Source organism: Prunus avium, chromosome 2 (assembly GCF_965620075.1).
Source record: "Prunus avium chromosome 2, drPruAviu1.hap1.1, whole genome shotgun sequence".
Lineage (NCBI taxonomy): Eukaryota > Viridiplantae > Streptophyta > Magnoliopsida > Rosales > Rosaceae > Prunus > Prunus avium.
The window spans coordinates 6,269,068-6,283,706 of record NC_142285.1 but is presented as its reverse complement, the minus strand read 5'-3'; the positions used below and the strand labels follow the sequence as shown (position 1 = coordinate 6,283,706).

Here is a 14,639-nt window from a genome sequence, read left to right as displayed (position 1 = left end):
ATATTAATAATAAACAACCAATACAAATAGAGTTAGACAAAATTCGAGAGAATTAGGCGAGCCAATCAACATATAATCTTGGAAAAGATAGCAGAGAAGAACCTAAGGAGAAGAAGATGAAAATAATGTCCTCGGATTTTTCATGCGAACGTGTGTGTTCTTTTTCCTTAGTTGTATAATTAAGCGTGTATTATCTAAATCGAGGTGTGTGTGTTGTATTAATTAGTCGGGTAAGGAGAATATTAAAAGTCCAATTTGTTTAAAATAGTCAGGTAATTAAATAATACAAGCTGACATCAAACACCTGACATGGACTATTTACTCTTATTCATAGTCTAATATGATTTACCAAACGAGCCCATAATAACTTGCTATGAGCGATTAGGTTCAAATACTCATGCTAATCTGATTGATCCATGTGTAAAATTACCTAATACAATAGATTCGTCACCAATCAGTGCATATACTATGGTTTTCTTGTAGCGTTTTCTAGTAGTGTTATGATCTATTTGATTTGTTTTGTGTAATTGATTCTGTAGGATATGGTAATTCAGATCATATCTTGGAATTTAGATAACCACCATTGCTCTTCTATCACAACTAATTTTCCATCTACTACTTAGTATCTAAAAAATGCCAATCACAAAATCAATACTAACACCCATCCTTTATGTAAGAAAATAATTGTGGCACCTATCCACAACAGCATTTGTTTGACTAGACGTCAGCCCTTCGTCAGTGGAAAGCGTCATAGCTTCGAACCACAACCCCACACAGATTTGTTTTATTAGAAAAAAGGAAAAGAAAAGGTTAACAGTTCATGCTCAACTTTCGGTTTGGTTTTTACGATAGTTCTTCCAAAACTTTTTGAAAGCTCTAATGCGCCCCTATCGTCTATCTCGTCTATCTTTGTTTGAAATAGCTAGGCATTGTGACCAGAGAAAAGGAAAGGAAGGAAGAGAGAGAAAAAGAAATGGAATTGCGAATAGGGTTTGAGTTTTAGAACGAACAAAAAAAGTCTCTCAAAAGAAAGCTATGTCATGTGTGTGTGATTAAATTAATAGAAATTGTTGCAAAAGTAGATCATGAGTTTCTATAGGTGTTCAATTAGATGTGTCAAATGGGCCGTGTTGGGCAGGCCCAGTCTGTTTAGAGTCAGCCCATTTAATAAACAGATCGCGCTAGGCTCGCCCATCTAAGTTTAATGGTGAAAAAATGATATTATTTTGTGAATAAGTATGAATAAGCCGAAGGCAAACAAAAGCAAAATCCAAAAGACACAATCAACTTAGGGCCCGTTTGGTCATTGAACTTCTTAGGAATAAATTTCCCATATCTAATCCTACGAGATGGGAATGAAGGATGTTCATTCTCACGTTTGGGAACGGTGGGAAATGAGGACATGGGTATTAGGAATGAAAAGTTATTAAGTTTCCAACAATACCCTTGATTTTTTTAATTATTAAAGGTTAATATATGAAGAGTTTTTTTAAGGGTGTAAAAAGTGGTATTTAAAAATAATAACATGGGTAAGTTACTCCAAAGAAATTGTATTAAATGCTTTCCCAAGTGGGGGGAAAAAGTTTACAATGTGAGCCGAGGGCACGTGAACTTCGCCCCAACATGGGAAGTCCTTATTTATGAGTCCATAATTGCATTCCCAAGAGTGCACTTACCAAACATGGGAATGCAATTTGAAACACATTCCCAAGCTCCTAAGCATCCACAATGGTTGTTCAATAGTTCAACGCAATAGTTTAATTTATTAAACTATTTTGACATCTATTAAATTGAACTACAGTTTTACTTGCAATGGCACAGTTCAATAGCTTCATATCAATAGTTATATCTAGGGGTGGGCATCGAGATTGAAAAACCGGAACACCTAGCCGGTCCGAATGGAAAAAATCCAAAAAAAAATAATCGGTTGACTAAAAAAGTCAACAAACTGACACAGAACTAGACCGGACCAGTTCAAACTGGCTTTGGTTTCAGTTTCACACCTTACCAAACCGGACCAGACCGGTTGTGTATATTTTTATTTTATTTACAAAATTATTTAAATCCAATACTACCTTTTTAATCCTATAACTAATATTTCCCAAAACTCGACTTCAAAACATCACTCTTTTCTAGGCCCAATATCTCTCTTTGCATGAAATTTGATCATTTGTAAATTTTCAAGCCCAAAAAATAAAATTTTAGTCGGAATTTGTATAAAAAAAACAAATAATTTGAAAAAAATAATCCTATAACTAATATTTCCCAAAACTCAACTTCAAAACATCACTCTTTTCTAGGCCCAATATCTCTCTTTGCATGAAATTTGATCATTTGTAAATTTTCAAGCCCAAAAAATAAAATTTTAGTTGGAATTTGTAAATAAAAAATAATAATTTGAAAAAATAATAATAATCCAGTCCAAAACCCAAAAAACTGGAAACCAGACCGAAACCAGTTCAAACCAAATTTCTATTGGTTAAGTACTTTACCAAATGGAGAGAAGCTGAAACCGTATATTGCAATTACAATAGAGGGTTCATCACATAGCGCCCTCTATTGCAATTGCATCTATTGTAATGAACTAAATCACACCATTGCAAGTGAGATTTTACTGTTTTAATTCAATTTTATGCAATAAAATTGCATTGATCCTAACTATTGTAGATGCTCTAACCTTGAAATCATTTATTTTAATACAGGAATCATTTGGACTTCAAAAGAAGAAATTATAGAATGATACGGTATCACCACGTCAGCTGGTGATACTTCCATTTAGAATTTGCCACGTGTATTTTTTAAAAGAAAATTTATAATGCTTTTTTAGGTAAACATTGGATTCCAGTTTTACCCTTCATAAAAATTAAAAGAGAAAAAAAACTGTGCCACAGCCTCCCACCTTTTGTCCAGTTCGCAGCCCCCTCCGCCACTTCGTCCCTCCCACCTCCGTCCAGTTCACAGTCCCTCTCTGTAGCACCCTCCCTCCCTGTTTGTATTCCTTTCCCCAATCCTTCAATCTCCTCATCTAGGTTGCCTTCATCTCCCTCAAAACCTCCAGATCCGAGTTCTCTTTATCCAAGTTTGATCTCAATCCCACATGGCCTTGACAAGAGATGATAAGATAAATGCATTCAGAAAGATGTGCAAAGCAAACTTAACCTAAAAGGCCCCAAGAAATTTTTGATTCGCAGAGATAAGGTTTTGGACCCCATGGAATGTGATGATAAAAGCCAACTAAATAAAGTAAATATAGTGATTCTGAGAGAGAGAGAGAGAGAGAGAGAGAGAGAGAGATATATATATATATATATATATATATATATGAAGGAAAAGAAGGGGAGGGGACCGCAGCAAGGGGGTAGAGGCACTTGCAGACCTTGGTTGCCGACGTCTTCTTTCTTTTTTTGTATTAATTTTGTTCTAAAGGGTAAAATTGAAACCTAATGTCTAGCTCGAAAATAATTTAATTAGTGGAGGGTAAAAAGACACGTGTCAATATATGAGTGGAAGTATCACCAGCTGACGTGGTGATACCATACTATTCTATAATTTCTCCTTCAAAAGGACTTGAGACAGTACTCTTATGCTTTTGGACATCATATACTGTATATGAACCAGGTCACTTCATAATACAACACAAAATGGCCAGCTGCAAGTGCCCACATTATCTTATGTTGAGCCCTCTTATTCACGCTCTTGTTTGCAAATGCCCATATTATCTTAAGTTGAGCCTCTTATTCAAGCTCTTGTTTGATCCATCATGTTTCGTGATGAATTATTTGGTGACGTGAGTTAATTTAACAAATCAAGGAGAATTATTTCCTTTATTTCATATAGTTGACAATCCTTATATAATTAGGAGATATTTTCCTAATTAATTACTGTATCTATTTCCTTGTAAATCACCCTTGCAAACTCCTATGTATTCCTCCTTACGGAGAAGAATACAATTAACCTGAAGTATTCAAATCATATTCATATTTTAGCATGGTATTAGAGTGGCTGATCCTATGTCGCCTCTAAGCCCTCAAATCATATCCTCAAATTCAAACACAAACCCTAAATCAAATCCCTTAACTCTCAAATCAAATTCTCTTATCAAAATCCCTAAACACATACCCTTATCTAAATCTCATATCGTTCCACTGTAATGGGTGACGTATCGCTTCCGCGCACAGAAGGATCTTCCACCTCCACCCCTTAAATCGTCACCATTTAGAATGACAACTCCCCACTCCCTACTTGTGTCACCCTGACTGAGACTAGCTATGCCTTATGATCTCGGGTGACACTTTAAAATCCCCTAAGCTCTCTCCCACCTACAACAAATGGTGTACTGAGAATTTTCGGGTCAACGGGTGGTTAATCGACTCCATATCTCCCGACTTAATGAGTCGTTTCATCCGGTTAAGTACCACCAAAGATATCTAAGTTGCCATCAAGAAGACCTACTACAATGGTGGCGATGAATCTGATCTTTTTTACCTGAACAAACAGGCGTTTACTGAGCGCTAGACTGAACTTGATCGCAATCGCCGTCTGAAATTTCAGAATCAAAACGGAGAGAGAGAGAGAGAGAGAGAGAGAGAGAGAGAGAGAGAGAGAGAGAGAGAGAGAGAGAGAGAGATCTGGTTTGATTTTAAAACCCAACTTTGAAAAATTTATGATTATGCCACTGCATTTTCGTTGACCATAACTTCCTCGTTAAAACTCTGATTTGAGCCCACTACGTGTCTACAAACTCGTATCGACGCACTCTATGCAATGGTGTTACTCAAATCTCCAAATTCTTTCCAGAACAAAAAGTCAATTTAAAACCCATTAAAATACTTTCGGGGTAAAATTGTCTTTTACTTGAATAATTTAAGAATTAAATATTAATTTAGGAACAGGATATCACACCTACTATGATGGTGGCGATGAATCTTATCTTTTTCACCTGAACAAACGGGCGTTAACTATCAAACCGAATGGTGCACCAGTTCATAAATACTACAGCCAGTTGCATGGCATCTTTCAAGAAATTGATCATCGGAGTCCCATCCGCATACACTGCGCTGCCGACCTTACTGAGTGCCAGACAGAACTTGATCATCTTCGCGTTGTTGACGCGAAAAAGTGGTTCTCTGACTTTGAGGGTCAACTTAGTAATTTTATGCCTTCGGTATCCTTGATGCCTCGGTAGTCTGCGTGATCTGCAATATGAGCAAACGCACGGTAAGACCTAGGGCACCGGTGTGGTACCGGCCGAAGGCTCTCCGATGCTTAAGTAAGTTCGGGAATAGAAAGTTTAACTGACAGATCAATAGGCTTGTATGCCGTTAGTTCTGATTACCTCTATTTTGGGATAGTTGGCCTCCTTTTATAGGCCTTGGGAGGTGTGCATTTTGTTGATAATTTCGATGTGGGATTGTGGACGTTGCTTGGGAGCGTGCCACGTGTCCCAGGAGAGGGCGTTGCCCTAATGGAGAGATCGGTAGGTAGAGTGCCGAGGGCGCCTCTGACCAAGCCCAGTTTCCTCCACGTGTCTTGCTCTTATTGGCTGTTTATTCTGAGTGTAAACACGCGTCATTCACCTTTTTCTTGCAGGTCTTGACCTTGAGTTTGATCAAGTCTGTGGGGAAATCCTACACAAAGATACTAAGTAAGACATTCATCAAACTTTTGCTTATGTTCGTAGAAATGCTCATCAAAGAATGTTCATTGATAGACTCTTATTTCTCACTATTTTTCTCCCTAAAACTTTATTTGTTAGCATGTAATTTATTATATTTTGGAATTATTGGCTTATATTTGCACATTTGCGAGTGTTGGGCTCTAGTGAATTAAAAACGCTGAAAATGAACTATTTCTACACTTCTATGTGCCGATGGCTGTAGCAAGAGAAATGAAGGTGCTGGACGTGTTGTGAATTAATTAAATTAATGGCACCTTGAATTACATGTGTAACAGCCGCACGTTGAAGACCAAATGGAAGCCTACGGAAATCTGTACAGCAACAAAGACTGAAAAGCAATGAGAAATGAAAGATAGGCATACACGTGATGAGCAGAGCCAGCAAATGAAAAGAAAGGAATAAAATATTGCAAACCATGGAGGTCATCTTGATGTAGCAGCCGCCCAAAAGAAGAAAGAATAATGCAAAAATGAATGATGGGATGTTTATCGTAAAATCTCGATATTTTTGGCTTTCTTGCTCCGATTCTACCTCCTTTGTTTCGCGCCCGAGCAGTTCTCATGTAGTGCATAAGGATGTGTGGAGGGCTATATGGGGCAACAGGGTAACTCATAAGGTTAACAATTTCCTCTAGAGAGTAATCACTAACTCTCTTCCTACATAATGGAATCTATTCAAGAGAAAGTTGGCCCCTACCCCCACCTGCAGAATCTACGACAAACAGCCAGAAACTGTTGAGCACTTGCTTTTACTGTGCCCTTGGACTAGCAGAGTTTGGTTTTTCAGTCCCTTGGGCTCTTCGCCAAATCTGGGTTCTTTTGCCACTTTGGATGAGTGGATTACTTGCTTCATAAAGGGGCCTTTTACTGACCTTTCCCACAAAACATGGTGTCTTTCCTTTATCAATTGATGTTGTTGAGAAATTTGGATGCAAGGTGCCAAGAAGTGTATTGTGGATCCTCTCCCTCTCCCATGCGCGTTCTAGATCTTGCATCCCGGTTCACTGCAGAATTTGAGATCTCTCAGTCCCTGTCGATTAATTCCTCCTCATGCATTGAGCTCCCTTCCCATCATCCTAATGCTACCTGGTGTCGCACCTCTCCCCAATGTTACAAGGTAAACATTGATGGCGCCTTCTCTTCTGCTAATCTTGCTGGGAATTGGGGTGGTCATTGGAGACTGGCGTGGCTCTTTTGTTGCTGCTGCTGCAAGCCGTACCTATTCCTCTAGCGCGAAGATGGAAGATGCTTCTGCCATTGAGGGTTTGAAGCTTGCCAAATCCTTGGGACTCCAAGATATCATCATTGAAAATGACTGCCAGAAGCTTGTGCATGCATGTGGGAGAAATCCTGATTTGGGGGTTTGAAAAATTTACCCTTTTCTCGTGGAAATTAAAAATATGAGTACGAGTTTTAATCTTTTGAATTGGTCCTGGATTCGTCGTGAAGCTAACGGTGTTGCCGATGCCGCCGCTAATCTTGCCAAACGGAGGTTGTGCTCTAGTAATTGGGTGAATACACCCCCACCCACTCTCCTTGGTCCTGATCCTCTCTCGTGGCGGTTGCCCTGGCCCCCTAGCGTGGTCATGGCCTACTGGAGGGTGCTTCGTTTTGGTAGCTATTTGCTTCTGCGTTTGTTTATTTCTTTATGTTTGGTCTCTGTAGTTCGTTCTCTCTGTTTTTTCCCTTTGCCTTATGCTGGCTTTTTGTATTTCTATTTGGCCCTTTGGTGGCTCTGTTTCTTTGAAGTGATCTTTCTGACCCAAAAAAAAAAAAAAACCCTCTTTATAGAAACTATAAAACTAAAAGGTGCATTTCCACAAAAGTATGTGAAAACTTTTCCCTTTCTACATGTCCATTTTTAGCATCATAACTCCGTTTTTTCATATATGGGTGCAAAGGAGTGGGCTTATTGTCCTAACTAACTAGCCTAACTCACGTGTGCACATAAGAACTCCATTAAATATAGTAAACGTGTATGCTGTTTTTTAATTAAAAATTGAGCCAGTTGCTCTCTTAAGCTTTTAAAAAAAATTTGAATCAGTACATACGATATGCATGGCTCAGTTATTGCTTAGTTTTGAGAACTAGGATAGTGAGAATATGGAGACTAGACTTTACATATATACATCTTTAATCATGTATGCAAGTCCCCTAGGTAATTGAGGAAGTTGCCATAGTGTTTGGATTTGTACTCAATATTTGTACAAATAATTTCCGGGAGAATATTTGTGGGTGATCCTCTTCTCTCTCGATCCTCTTCTTCCTCAAACCCTACAAAATAAATGGCAGTCAATGGAGAACACCCGGAGGGTGTTGGCCAAAGACCCTTCGATGCCTAAATAAATAAATGGTCTCGAGGAAATGCATATTAACTAAAAGGATGGAGCTACGCGGATCCGTGAGAGAGGGAGAGAGAAAGAGTGGTGTGAGCCTTTACGCTTTTGGCTAGGGTTTTTGGAATTACCTCATATGTGTTGTGATACCATCTTTATATAGGGTGTCCATCTTTGGTATGGTTTGTGGAAAATAATCCCTATATGGAAGGGAATTATTCTGTCTCTTGAATAAGGAGGTGGAGTGAATCGAGGAGATTTTATGAAAATGAGATCCTTGATTTGGGGAAGATAATCCTATTTGAAGTCTTTATAATTGGCTAATAAAATGGTAGCCGAAAGTATGTGGTCTCACAAATGCCCTCCAACTTCTGCATTTCTCGAGTAGGTCATGGCCATTATCTGCTGTCTGTTTGACCAACGATCTCGGCCAATAATATCGTGACTGTGACTAACGACCACGACCAGGCAAAATGCTCGATATGGGCCGAGACTTAGCTGTCATGCTGAATATTAAGCCAATTTATCACCAAATGGGCCGAGGACGGCCTTGGGTTGGAAAGACTCTGACAGTCTTGACTTGACTTGAGGTCAGACTATAATGAGTGGAAAGTTATAAGTGGTAAGTTATAAGGGGTTCACTTTATAGCCATCAGATCAATCCAAAGGCTAGGGAGAATTGAGATAAAGTTTTGCAATCGGGTCGGTGAGGAACCCAAACCCGAATTTAATATCCAGCATTGAAGTTGGTCCCAAAAAAAAAAAAAAAGAGGCAAGTTCGAAGTTTGAACAGAAAAAATCAGTTCGAAGTTTGAACAGAAAAAACCCATCACTCTAAAACCCATAGCTCTGAGAAACTGCTAAGCTCTGAGAAAAGGTTGAAGGCAACGGTTAACGACGGTTGAAGGCAACGGTTGAACGCAACGCAACTCCCTTCTCTAAACCCTGAAAAAGTATTTATTTTGAGTGGAAGGGACAAAGGCGTGGATTCCGAAACAGTGAAGTGGCGAAGCAGTGGAAGGGGAAGGAGAGAAGCCGTATTTGTTGGAAGTGAAAGGTTCCATTTGTGGAGCAAAGCCGCACAAAGACCCCGCACAGACACCTTGCGATTGTTCAATAACCAGCATTTGGTGAGTAATTTATGGAATTTGAGTTTAGGGTTAGAGTAAAGGTTTTCCCCAATTTGTACCATCAATGTTGTTGGATTTGGCATCTCTTCCTTGTGCTTCACTTGCATGTTAATTTTTGCTTGTGTATATGTTAAAAAATGAATGAAAATCAAGTCAACAACATGTACATAACATGTCAATAACATATCAATAATTATATGAATAAGATAATGGTGTTGAATTGGAGGAGACCCTCAAGTCAATAACATGTCAATAACATATCTCTAGCGCTAGAATATATATATATTTTGAAATAAATATTATTTCCCTTGTTGCTAAATTTGCCTGTGAAAAATGAGTAGATATAATAATAAAGTCATGAATAAAAGTGCAAAGCATTTGAAATGAAGGTTGATCCATGATCATAGTGGCTGACTGAAGAAAAAGCTAGAAAGAAAGAAGGATGTGGCAATGGCTTAGCAAGCAGATGCTTTGCTTTGCTTCCTTCCACTATCTTTCTTATTTATTTATTTATTTTGTGTTGTGTATGAGATGACAATAATTGTCATGTGTGTGAAGTGCAGAACTTGCCTAGATTGCACTCACACTCACTCATGCATCAACCATTGATTGGAGTTTGTATCCAAAAATAAAACACATGCTATTGGTTGTAATTCACAGAATCATTGCATTAACAGGTATTTGCACAAAATTTGTCATATTGCTTTGATGATGTTAAAGGCTGTGATCAGTAATCCCTATGCGCATGTACTTCATAAAATTTGTAATGTGCCTGGTTGACTAGTTATGTAAATACTAAATACCAATATGATTGTGCAAATACGTGGTGGTAGTATATGTGTTAACGTTATTTCATCTTGTATTTTAGGAAATGGGATCCAATGTGCAGCTGGTATGGCCAGAGTCAGAGGCATATGCGTCACGGGTGAACAACTGCTCACATGCAAATTCAACCCTAGCTGCAATTCGAGCGAAGTTGAGTGCGGAACAATTAGAACAATTCAAGACATCATGCTTTGGCCATCTTCTGAATATAGACAAGATTCAGTTTAGCGGGCAGATTGTGCATGGAGTTGTGTTGCGTCGAGTCGCGGGGCAGGGTGTGAAAGACTTGGATGGACTGAGTTTCTTAATAGGGTGCGACGTTGCTCAGTTTACTCGTCAGGATTTCTGTTTGATCTCGGGGCTTCGTTTTGGGGAAGTGACTGAAGTTTCCAGTGGAGAAAGTGCTGAAATTAGACTTCAGAAAAGATATTTTATAGACGAAGGAATTACATGCAATGCTTTAGAAGAAGCATTTATGAGGTGCAAAGAGAGAGATGACGTCTACAAGCTAGCTCTTGTTTACTTTGCTGAGTTAGTGGTTTTGGGAAGGGACAAGCATTTGAACATCAATGTAAATTACCTGACCCTTGTAGAGGACTTGGATGCGTTCAACAGGTATCCGTGGGGTTCGGTGTCGTTTGACAAAACCCAAGACAGTCTATTTTCTGCACCAACAAAGTATACGAAAAGCTTTGAAAATGAAGAGGGAAGAGAGAAGGGGAAAAGTAAGGTAACGGGAACAAGCCGGAAAAATGAGAAGGGCAAGAAGCATAAGCATGGTGAAGTGCAAAGGGGTGGGTGGAGTTTTAAAGGTTTCACGTATGCTTTCCAGGTACATGGTAATAATGTTCATGTCAGTTATGCTTTGTGAACTTTAAAACTTAAATAATGATTTTTGTCCTGTGAATTGTGTAGATTTGGGTATATGAATTAATTCCTAGAATGGTGGACCTGAATTACTGCAAGGTTGTTGATCCAACAGCTGTCCCGCGTATTTTGCGATGGAGAACGACTACGTCTATGCCCGAGATGAGGAAGTTGAAAAATTATTTTTTCCAGAGCAAAGAGGTTTGGTTTGCAGCCCTTGAAACTGTTTATAAGATTCAATGAAATTATTAAGTAGAATGATTGAATATGAATATTGTCTGTATTCTGAAACAGTCAGTTCAGTTGCGGGCACTACGTCCTAGTGAAGAGGAAATGAGACAATCATATTGGAGTTGGCCACAGGATCGCCTTGCTGTTGTCTCGGCAGAGTCAATTCCTTCTTCATGTGCTGATCTTGATGAGTTGAACAAGCTGGTAAGCTTGTTGAGGTCCGAGTTGTTTCAAGTAAAGCGGGAAAATGACGTCCTTGAGTTAAAGGTCATACGGATGGAAAAACTTTTGAACCACTGTTTAGGTCCTCAGTTTGAGCAGGAAGTAAGGAGGGACCTAGCTTTACTGAAAGAGAGGACGAATCGTTGTGCCATCTCACATCTATTTAAGGGATCTAACGAAATGGATGATAGTGAATGGGATGAAGGGCCAAGTAACAGATATGAGGGAGAGGAAAAGGACGAGGAGGGGATTGAAGGGGGTGAAGTGCAAAGAAAACCAAGTGAGGTAGAGGAAGCGCAAAGGAAAAGAAGAGAGGGAGAGCAAGTGAAAATAAAAAGCAGCAAGGGAGAGGAAGCGCAAAGAAAGAGCAGTGAGGGAGAGGAAGTGAAAAGAAAAAGCAATGAGGGAGAGGAACTGCAAAGAAAGAGCAGTGAGGGAGAGGAAGTGAAAAGAAAAAGCAATGAGGGAGAGGAACTGCAAAGAAAGAGCTGTGAGGGAGAGGAAGTGAAAAGAAAAAACAGTGAGGGAGAGGAACTGCAAAGAAAAAGCAGTGACGGAGGGGAACTGCAAAGAAAAAGTAGTGATGGAGAGGATCTGCAAAGAAAAAGAAGGGAGGGCAAGGAAGTGAAAAGAAAAAAAAGTGAGGAAAAGGAAGTGCAAATAAAGGAATGTGAGGAAGCGGATGATGAAGTTGTTTTGGTTTGTGATGACATTGGTGAGAGCACGGCGGGGACAACTGTTGAGTTGACTCTTGGGGATATTGATTTGGATCAACCTACAGCTGTGCTATCTGAGTTGAACGTTTGGTTGAATGATAAAGGTAAAGCTGTGGAACAAGGGGTCCAATTACGAAAGAGAAAGAGGATTATTCCTATGTGGAAGATCATTGAAGCTAGTGAATTGGTGAAAAAAACTGTGCCAGAGACAACCCGACTTCGGATGTTAGACCCAATGAAGGCGATTCCGCATGATGATATGGTGAAATTGCTAAAACTTTGTTGGGAATGGCGCCATAACCCAAAGTAAGTCCCTTGTTTTTTAAGATAGAAGGCATTAGTGTATATATTTTTAAATTGTTGTGATCTAAAACTTTGTTATATTCACAGTTTAGTGATGCAATTTGGCCACGTGGAAGCTGAGATTGAATTCTTCGCTTCCCTCGTAAAAGCTGACGGTTGGCTGACAGGAGATGTAAGTTTAATTGATTATGCATTTGTTTTAATGTACATAGATTATGAGATTGACCAGAAAAACATGTGCAGCACATTGATTTGGGGTTGTATCTCATCCGGAAGCGACAACAAGATTTGGAGGTTGTAGAAATATCGAACTGGACAACGACCGATGTATTTTTCATGGTATGTCATAGGGCTTGACCAAGTGCAGTTAATAATTACAAATTATCCATACTTGCTTTGTGGAGGTGTTTAACCATTGATTGTTTTCTATTTCACAGAATCACATCCATACTTGCTTTGTGGATAATAAAAGAAAAAAAGAGCAGGCTGGGTGGAAAATTAGAAACAGTTTAGTGAACGTTGTAAATGGCAAGGTTCCTGCGTGTGGGGCGGATTGGCAGAACGTGTATAAGGTGTATGCCCCTTGTATGTTGACGAAGCATAAGCATTGGGTGGCTCTAATGATTGATCTGGTTAAGTGTGAAATCAAAGTGTACGATTCAATGGTTTCACTTATTCCAGATGAGATGTTAAAGGAAGAACTCGCCCCGCTTTCAATTACGATTCCAAATCTTCTCAACTCCATCGACTTTTATGAAGAAGGTGTTTACACAAACGACTGCAGCAGAGATTGGTGGTGTCCATGGCCAATAGAACGTGTGGATGTTCCACAACAATCTAATCAGTGAGCACAACTTTTTCTTTAATTTTATTACTTGAAATTGTCAATTACGTTACAATGTCATTACTTGAATTGATCGAGTTCTTGATTTGCTTCAGAGGCGATTGTGGCATGTTTGTGTTGAAGTACATTGAGCTTTTGAGCTCTGAGATTCTGTTAGCTACTTGCACCGCGCAGAACATGCCCTTTTTCCGGTTGAAGTTGGGTGCAGAGATATTACGGGGAGATGCTTACATGCCATGATAGTGGTTGAAATGGGTTCAGGTACGTGATGATTAAATTGGTTTTGGAAATCTCCAATTTGAAAGTCATGTAAATACACAATACAGATCCACGGCTCCTTTTCGAATTCTACCTCTGCTCCTCAATTCTTCTTCGTCTTTCTCAATCTTAGTGTATTTTTGTACATAATTTTAAGTTTAAGTTATTGGACAACAATTAGAACCAAAATATTATTATAGCGGATGCATGCTTTCATTTTGATTAGTGTGATACTACGCTATGTTTATTCTCATATTATGCTAAATGTATATAGTAGCTGGATGCAGAGCATAGACAGAAAAATGAAGAATCTGAAATGGAGATGCAGAGGCTTAGTGAGGAGAAAAGTAAATGGATCTGTAAATCTAGTGCACGTGGGCAAATGTAAATGGATAGGCATATGCGTTTTTGAAGTTAGGCACATGCCATTCCCATACATAGAATGTGCATCTGGAGTGTAAAGTTTTTTTGGATTTAATGAAACAAACATCTCTGTAATATTGCCCTAACTCCTTCACGACATTTACATAACCTTAACCAAACTGCATTGAATTGGGATTGGAAGACTGCATATGTGAACAATGACTGATGGCTTTTTAAAGTGTATTACATTATTGCAAAGTAATATGTCATGATTTATCCAAGCCACCATTCCAAATATCAGATCCCAATCTTTAAGCCGTTCACCATGCCTTAACTTAATCGCAATGGGTTGCATGTGTATTGATTGTAATTCTGTAAGGGAAATAGGCGGCTATGCCCTCGCCTCCAATGTTTTATTCAACCATGCCCTCTTTATAGAAACACATGCGATATACATGCAGTAAACCTTCAGTAAACATTCAGTAAACTGTCAATAAACCTCAATAAAACTTCAATAAACATTTCCCATTTGCAATGCTATAAAAACTTCTTATTGGTTCCGTACCGCCCATCGGGTTTGAATCCCTCTTTCCTTTATAATCGGTTAATAAATTCGTTGATTTTCTTTATTTTATTGGTCTTGGGCAGCTCAGTAGCATAAAAGTAATGTATATTGGTGCATCTATATTGCTTGTCTATTGCGTCTATATTGCTTGTCTATTGCGTGCATAGCGTACATTTATTGCGTGTGTATTGATTGTTTATTGCTTACGAAGGAAATAAACAACAATACACAGGCAACAGACAAGCAATATACACGCAATACACATGCAATCTATATGCAATAGACATGCAATATACATCAGCC

General features: G+C 38.9%; 1 protein-coding gene across 1 annotated transcript; it reads left to right on the top strand.

Moving 5' to 3' along the window:
• Positions 1-11,211: 11,211 nt before the first annotated feature.
• Positions 11,212-13,644, top strand: LOC148296348 (uncharacterized). Its single transcript, XM_088249429.1, has 5 exons — positions 11,212-12,309; positions 12,394-12,478; positions 12,550-12,645; positions 12,744-13,150; positions 13,246-13,644. Exons 1-5 carry the CDS (start codon positions 11,342-11,344, stop codon positions 13,388-13,390), a joined length of 1,701 nt encoding a protein of 566 aa, XP_088105555.1. The 5' UTR covers positions 11,212-11,341; the 3' UTR covers positions 13,391-13,644.
• The last annotated feature ends 995 nt before the right edge of the window (positions 13,645-14,639 follow it).